Here is an 8,788-nt window from a genome sequence, read left to right on the forward strand (position 1 = left end):
CTACCTACCTACCTACCTACCTACCTACCTATCTCCTAACAAGTAGACAGAAAGGCTACATTCAAAGAAGTTTTCTAGTATTCTTGTACTCTTTGGGGATTCAATTGGCAGGCACTTCGACTTTCACCTTTCCCTCACCTCCGAGTGAGAGGTGCTCTTGGTTATGTCCCTGCGATCTTATCTGAGAGCAGCAAGTGGGAGGAGCTTAGATCAGAGGCCACGGCGGCTCCCCATTCAAATCCTGACTCCTTTCCCTGCAGGGTGTGGTCACCCCTGCCCAAGCCCTCATGGCCGCCCTTGAAGTATGGAAGACACACGGCTCATCCTCCCAGGACTGAAGATTCTTCAACATGTCCATGTCTATGAAACCAGAGATTTAGTCGCCATGGTCTGGGGTGGAGCCATTTGGATATCTGTCCCCAGGGAAGGGATACACAAAAATGTGATTGATGGAAGAGCAGGAAGTGAAGTAACATTGTTGTTTGAGTAGCATGGGTGAGGGCCAGGGATGTAGTTCAGCCATGGAGCCCTTGCTTCACATTCACAAGGACCTGGGATCCATCCCAGCATTGCCAAAACAAAAAGAGACCAACACTAAACCACATTCCAGAACCTCAGTTCCGAACATTAAAAGAGCATTAAATAACAAAAACGGATATTTTTATAAAAACACATATTAAGGGGATATGTTTAAAGCAAATTAAAATTGCTATCTGTGGGGGCAGAGGGATAAGAGAATGAATTAGGAGTAAGCCTATAAACAAGGGAAGGAATGGCTTTGTAACAGATTGGTGGCTTGTGTCCCAAATTGAAGATTGTGCTGGAGTCCCGTGGCTCACACCTATAGATTTAACTCCTTCTGATGCTGAGAAAGGAAGGATTATAGATTGAGTCAATTTGGGTCAGAAAAGATCAACAGATCCTATCTTAAAAATAACCTGAAAAAACAGGGCTGGAGGTGTGGCCCAAGTGCCAGGCTAGCCAGCACTGAGTCTGAAGTTCAGCCTAAGTACTGCACAAGTTCAACTTGAAGTTCAACTTCAGTACTGCACAAAACAAAACAAAGAAGAGAATCAAGGACTGTATTTACTTCAATCTTCTTTTCTAATGCTTATAAAGGGAGAAACAAAGAAACACATCTACAGTAATAAAAGTGCCAGCAGACAATGAGTGCCCTTAGGAGTATGCTCCAAGTCCTTTGGAACTGTAAGGGCTTAGATAGATAGATGTGCACAGACTCTCTTATAGTAACAATATGACATCAATTTAATAAATATAAATTTACATTTACTCATACATCTGAAATTACATTCTAGAACATGAACACAATCATCTGAATGCCATCTACCTCATCTTCCAGAGTATCATAAGAAAAGCATAAGAAAACTTGCTTCATTATGGAGTGAAATTTCATTATTTAAATCATACATTATGGTGAGCAGTAGCAGATTTTACTTGGGGCCTAGCACTCTGCTAACGTCAGGATTTTAGGCTTGTGTTTCAGTGAGAGAAGATAATGAGCAAAACTCTTTGTTATATCTTTAAGAAACACATTGAAAGCAAAGAAAATTATAACCTTGGTCTAGTCCTGTCTAACCGGTGGCCCTGTTCTACTGTGTGGAGTGGTCTGACAGCTGGTCTGATTTAGTACATGCTCAGTACATTCTCCTGAACAATAATTTCAGGGCAATGAGGTTTAATTACAAGGATGTATGGTCATCATGTTCAGCACGTAAATGCCATAGTCATTATTTTGACAGTCGACAGGTGACACATTTCCTGCTGGTCCTTCTCTGCCTGACAGCGGATGAGCCATAAGCTCTCCTCCTCTCCCTGGTCTCAGGGCTGTGTTCTCTCAGCTCTGGTTGACATTCAGGGAAGAAGGCACTACGTTTTGGTGAGAAGCATGCCTCAAATGCCTGAGCCAGTGACAAATAAGGTCACACCCCAGAGAACATACTTCAGTGAGCTTAGCACAGAGATACACCCAGTGGAAACAAGAAGAATTAGTAACTAAAATAGATGCACACAGCTAGGCTTGAATACTGACCATGTGTTACAATGTCCTGGGCTATTGTTACTTAGAAAAATCAGAGGTAACAGTACAAAGGATTTTCAGCTCTCAGAGAGGATTAAATTTTTAAAAGAAGATATAGTTATACTAGAAAAATGTGATATTGGGCTCAGTGGGATGATTGGCCTTAGAGGATGAGAGTATATAAAGAAATCCCTAAAGCGAGTTAAGATCCTTTTAGATTAAAGTCACAGAACACTCAGTTAAAATGGCTTATTTAAATACTAACGAAGAACTTTCATCTACCCTGACAAGCATTCCAGCTTTTCTCTCTGACATCCTCATTGTCCAGTTCATAGACACAAAATAGCTGTGACGTAGTCACATGAAGATGGTACAATTCTGAGAGGAAGAAGGATGGTTTCCATCTGTGAAGCTCTTCTTGTCAGGAAGATAAACAAAAGAACAGAGCAATTAAAAAAAAAGACTGGGCATTTTCCCAGAAACCCTCCAGCAATTTCTCCTGTCTTATTAGCAAGAGTTATCGCATCTTCTGAGTTCTAAATCAGTCACTGATGTGGTTTAGGCCAATCGAGGCTCACTTCTGGGGACTGGGAAGGGTGAAGCCTTCTCTCAGCTCCTGGCCACATAAAAATTGGCATCAAAGTAGGTTCTTTGAGCACAGAAGAAGGGGATAAAATTGGTAAAGCCTGAGCCATCAACAGGCTTTTAAGAATTACTATCTGGAGAGTATTTGAAGGCATCTAAGAAGAGAGAAGATAGACTAACCAGGAAAGCATTCTAATGGACAGATAGACCAATGTGATAGTAAGATGGGCAGAGCTAAATGAGAATAAATTGGGCAAAATCCTCGGGGTGGAGATGCATCGTGGTGATGGCTGCATCATGGAAATGGTATAAATCCTTGACTGGGTGGCATGCAGACCCAGCCCCATTGTGATTACTATCTGGGGTACTGTGACTTCTCAATGGTCTGCACAAGGTTTCTCAGGACACACTGTTGTCTTTTCTGGTGGTACCCTAGATAGAGGAGATCAGTCAATGAATGCCTGTGCAGTAAGTCAGTCGGTGACATGTGCCAGGGACAAAAATAAACTAAGCTAATGCGCTGGAGGAAGATGTTCAAATGAAGTGGTCAGGGAAAGCTTCATCAGTGGAATACTATATGATTAGAGAGAGGAGTAAGCTGCCATTTAGTACCTTTGGGAAGAACATCACAGAAGGACAGACAGAGCTCAAGCTCCGAGACTAGCAGACTTATCATGGAAGTCAAAGAGTAGAAAGAGGCCACATGGTTGGAGTAGAATGGCTTGGTGGCAGAGTGAGAGCACATGCAGATTGGGAGGTAGCTGAGTCAGACCACACAGCCTCTCAGTGAAGACACGGAGAGGAGAGCAGGTGACTTGATTCTTTGAATAGAGAGGAGAATGGAACCCTTAAAAAATACCATTGTCGCTTCTCTGGGAAATGCCATGGAGGAGGGTGAAGAGTGAAGATGGTCCTGGATAAGGGGACTATGTCCGTATTAATGGAAGAGAAGGTTGTAGCTTTGCCCCGGGTGGTAAAATCAGAGAGTGTGACAAGTGAGCATGCTTTTGAAGCAGAGTGTTTTCATATGTTACATGTGAATCAGAAACGATTTAAGTATAAACTCCCAAGCTTTTTGTCTTCAAAAGTAGAAAAATAGAAATGTCATTTACAGAAGTGAGGAAAGCTTGCAGGAACTGGCTAGGGAAAGGCGTTAGGAAGCTAAGCATTTGCTTTGAGTCATGATGAGCCTCAACTATTAGCTATCCGGGACAGTGGACTAGCATTTAGGCATAAAGCAGAAGTAGGACGGCTTTATTGGTGCTCTGACCAAATATCTAATAAAGCAGCCATAAATGGAGAGGAGGATTTATTTTGGCTCACATTTCAGTGACAGAGGGGGAAGAAATAGTCCAAGGAATAGTCATAAGGATATGTCTTCAGTGATCTACTTTCTCTAGTTAGACTCTCAGCTCCTAAGATTTTCAGGACTTCCTAAATAGTAGCATTCCTTCAGCTGGGAAGCAAACATCCAGCAGTGGACCTTTAAGGGACATTCCACATGCAGACTAGAACAAGGTGTTAATAGTGACACCTAAGGCACGAGACTACATGAGATCTACAGTTCTAAATGCAAGAGGGATTGCACATCTGAGTTCTGATGTGTTATGACGTAGGGGAGGTTGACAATGGAGAGAAACTGAGGGGAACAGACCAGGAGGTAGGTGGATCAAAAGATACTGGCTTCCTGGAAGTCAAAGTGAGGAAGTATTTGATGGCCATGAAGCTTCGGATGAATGGAGCCTACCCGAGGACAGGAAGGACTCCGCTCTCTCTCTCTCTCTCTCTCCCTTGCTCTTGCTCTCTCACTCTTTCACTCTTACTCTCTCTTTTGGCTGATCCTAAGCCTTGAACTAATGTCTTGGGCACTGTCCCGAGCTTTTTTTTTTTTTTTTGCTCAAGATTAGCATTATACCACGTGAGCCACAGTTCTACTTCTGGCTCTCTCTCTCTCTCTCTCTGTGTGTGTGTGTGTGTGTAGGGGGCAGTTAATTGTAGATCAGAGTTTCACAGATGTCACTACCTAGGCTGGCTTTGAGCCACAATCCTCAGATCTCAGCCTCCTGAATAGGATGACAGGCGTGAGCCACCAGAATCCACCAGGAAGTGCTCTTGATCAACTTGGCATCCACAATTCTAAAATGAGCAGTGTGCAATCAGGATTTGTGGGACTGAAAGCAAGCAAGTCTTCCTTCCCAACATGCTTTATTTCATCTTCGAAGCAGGCAAATGACAGCGTCATCTATTTTTCTTTCAGAGTTTCCTCTTGTGCAGTTTTCACTGGTGTTCGGGTTCCCTGTGAGCTCCTGGGGGCTGCATTGACCACCTCCCCACCTCGTCATTGGTGTTGGTTTGCTTTCTTGAAGGGGGACTGGGAATTAGGCACCATGGAAATAAAAACGTGCCAAGAACTTATCCAAAGATTATTGTTGATGTCTGAGAGGTGCTCCCTCCCATGCAGTTGCAAAGGTGGGGTGTGCAGTGAGGAACATAGCTTGTTGGCCTGAGCCTGGGGACTCAAGCATTTTTTTCTTTGGTCATGCACAAATACCAGGATGACATATGTAAATTAAGCATTTAAAGATCCATTTTTCCCCCTGCTCATTTGTTCCAGAACAATTACAGGTCATTTTTATACCAGTCTTAGCAGGTAAGCTGTGTGCTATTGGATGAGGAGAAATTTAATCTTCTATGAATCAGCGTGCTCAGGCACGGAACTTCATGCACTGCAGCTTCAGGTGATACTCTGAGATTTCTCCCTCCTCTGTTCACAGGCAGTGATTGGCACAAACATGGGCTCCCTCAGCACCACAAATGTGGAATTCTGCCTTGATGTGTTCAAAGAGCTGAGCTGTAGCCATGCAGGAGAGAACGTCTTCTTTTCTCCACTGAGTCTGTTTTATGCTCTCAGTATGATCCTTCTCGGTGCCAGAGGAAACTGCGCACACCAAGTTGAAAAGGTAAAGAACGGAACAGAGATTTTCCCCAGCCACAACAGCTTCCAAACTTTCCCTCTCACCTGCCAAGTTACTGCTATTTCCACAAAAAGAAAACCATCCCATTTCTTTATAATACCTGTGTAGCGGGTAGGGATTGTCCTGCTTAGTTTACAGGTGGGAAAACTGACATTTGGAGAAGAAGGGTGACTTTTCGGGTAACAGAGGCTGGTAGTGATATTCCCCCCAGTCTATTTTTATCATTGTACAGTGTTTAGAAGAATATCACTTAACAATTCTCAAGGTATTTGCTTATCTTGTTTCTCTTTGTGCTGGAAACACATGCAATGTTTCAACTGGCCTCAGAGGGGCATTGCCTTAGTTAATAGTCCAAGAATAGAAAAGGGAATAAAGGGCCTCAATGCTAGGAACTCTGCCCCTGCAGCCTAACAAAAATGGTCTGGGGCAAGACACTCGACCTGGTAGATATCCATTCCCCTACCACAATGGAGGTAAAACGATCTACTCATACGATGGAAGGATTAAAAGAAGATGTGTGAAGACCTAATTTAGGATTTAGAGCATAATACTGCTAATTGTGAAGCTATTTGTATGGGTTGTGATCTGAAGTGGAAAGGTATCTACAGCTCATTTTTATAGACAATACACCTCCTCTCTCCTTTAGGTGCTTCACTACCATCATTCTGCAGAGTTCTTAAAACCAAGGTTGAAGGATTCGTCAGAGGTAAAATAATGTCATTGCTGAGCTGGCAAATGCTGTAACATAAAAGGATCAAGAAGCCACTTTGGGGTGGAGTTGCAGAACTCCCACTGGACTCATAAAGGAGCTAGCTCTGCCTCCCTTGGTCTCCTCCTATGACCCTGTTGTGAGCCACTGCAACTGATACAGTTTAATACAATGTAGTAACAATAGCAATAAAGACCCACAGATTTTGTTAATGGATTCACTCCTGCCAAAACTTAATCTCCTATTGTCAGTGTTAGGTTTTTTTTTCTCTGTCTCTCCAGTCTGCTGAGGAGGCTGAGCAGGCTGAGAAGACATGATGTTTTGTCAGATAATTAAATAATGGAACAGATGTTGTCCCGCCCACATGCTCTAGAACAGTGCTATTTCATGCAGGAATATTTATTTTGACATAAGATTTAGAGGCCCAACATAAGAATAGTTGTAGAAAGAACTTGAAAATGTATTTAACAAGCTGTGTGCCGGTGGTGCACACCTGTCATCCTGGCAACTCAGGAGGCTGAGATCTGAGGATCACAATTCAAAGTCTGCTTGGGTAGGAAAGTCTGGGAGACCTTCCTCTCTCATAATCACAGAAAAAGACAGAAGTAGAGTTGTGGCTCAAGTGGTCAAGTGCTAGCTTTGACTAGAAAAAGAAGCTCAGCCACAGTGTTCAGGCCCAGAGGTTGAGCTTCAAGACCAGAAAAAAATAAACATAATGAAAAATAAATAAAGTATACTGAACTATGTACAGATGTATAGAAAATTTACTTCACAGAACCCTACTTATTGTTAGAACATCAGAGGTCATCATTTGGGAACCGTTGCTTTAGGGAATATAGGCATGGTCCTGTAGTGTGCATGAAGCCTTAGCCATATGTCAAATACATCACAGGTGCTTGGCAGAATTGCTAGCATGAAGGGACATGAATGTGTGAGGCCTGGTTGGTGAAGAGCTGAAGGGTTTGATTCTAGAGTCACATAGAACAAGAAGGCTTAAAGGTAATGTGAAGAAAAGCAATGCTATAAATAGAAAGGCATCAATAAAACTTTAGGTTATTGTCCTAGATTCCCATTAGGATACCATGAATAATTTGAATTAAATAGCAAGGCCAATGAAGAGGATCCAATGTATTTCCTTCAAAACTAAGAAGAGTTAGGGAAGGGGCGGGGCGGGAAGGGATTGGTGAGAATGTTGAAAGGGGTGACATGATCAAGATCTATTGTATTCATAAACTGCCTTGTTAAATAGCAAAAAATTAAAAAAATAATGGGGCCAACACGTTCACAAAGTCCGCATCAAAAGTCATAGAGTGCCACGATTATTGTAGTAAAGACAACTAGATAAGAAACATGCTTCAAACGATTGTTTATCTTTGCATTCACTGCCCTTTTATTCAAGGCAAACACCTTGATCTCCAGATTCTGTCTTCATAGTATCTAGAACCCTCCAATGGCAACTAATCAAGCAATGTAACGTATCGTTCTTTGTTTACTGGTGTTAGTGCAGCCAAGCTGGGAGGATGCACTCAGAGCTTGGAGTTCTGCTCTCTCCGATCAACCAGCCACACTCTAAGTACACCCTCAGCATTGCCAACAGGCTCTATGGGACAAACGCACTGGAATTCCACCAGGTAAGCACATCCGCATTCCATACTATGAAATCCATACTATCCAGTCAACTCCACACTCTGAAATCAATCAAAAGGGAGGAGAGTCAGATGGTATGCATCTCTCAAATTAACTAAAGTTTCAGAGAAATGGTTTGACCAAGACACTCATTAGGAGTTGGGAAATAGCACATAAAAATTCCTTACTACTGCAAAATCCTTGAAGATACCCAAGAGCCAAGATCAGAGATGAAAGGTAAAATAGCTAATGATGAACTATGGACCAGAACACAAACTAAGTATATTTCTCATATATTTCTCATATCTTCTTCAAAGACTCTTACTTGTAGAGGATGAAAAATTAGCTGAAAGGACATCGATTAGTTCAATGTACTGAGAACTGAGTTTCTTAATCAGTATTTTAGTATCTGTAAGTAGTTGGTACAACAGACTTGCCATTTAATACAGCAATTTATGAATGCAATACATCCTGATCCATGACACCCCTTTCAACATTCTCATCTATCCCTCTCTTACCCATCCCTTCCTGCACTCTTCTTGAAGTTTTGAGGATATACATTGGATACTGGGCTACATTCTCCTCTTGAGATCTGAATTCTGTTCTCATTTAGACATATGACTTTGGAGTCATTTCTCTTATCTTTAAACTGAAAAGATTAGACTAAAGTCTTCTAGTTCACAAATATGAAGACTATTTTTGCCCTTTCCCAATGGCTTTGCAATACATAGTTTTTTTTTTTGGGGGGGTCCGGTGGTGGGGCCTGAACTCTGGGCCTGGGCGCTGTCCCTCAGCTCTTCAGCTCAAGGCTAGCGCTCTACCACTTGAGCCACAGCGCCACTTCCGGCTTTTTTC

The 8,788-nt window shown here is 42.4% G+C and overlaps 1 protein-coding gene across 1 annotated transcript in view; it reads left to right on the forward strand.

Moving 5' to 3' along the window:
* Positions 1-5,415: 5,415 nt before the first annotated feature.
* Serpinb11 (serpin peptidase inhibitor, clade B (ovalbumin), member 11) overlaps positions 5,416-8,788 on the forward strand; it is a 9,073-nt gene continuing 5,700 nt past the window's right edge. The window contains exons 1-3 of the mRNA XM_013018939.1: positions 5,416-5,583; positions 6,245-6,304; positions 7,810-7,938. Coding sequence (XP_012874393.1) covers positions 5,416-5,583; positions 6,245-6,304; positions 7,810-7,938 — 357 coding nt within the window. The remainder of the gene's footprint in view (positions 5,584-6,244; positions 6,305-7,809; positions 7,939-8,788) is intronic.

The sequence above is a fragment of the Dipodomys ordii genome, unplaced genomic scaffold (assembly GCF_000151885.1).
Source record: "Dipodomys ordii isolate 6190 unplaced genomic scaffold, Dord_2.0 Scaffold43, whole genome shotgun sequence".
In the NCBI taxonomy this organism is placed as follows: domain Eukaryota; kingdom Metazoa; phylum Chordata; class Mammalia; order Rodentia; family Heteromyidae; genus Dipodomys; species Dipodomys ordii.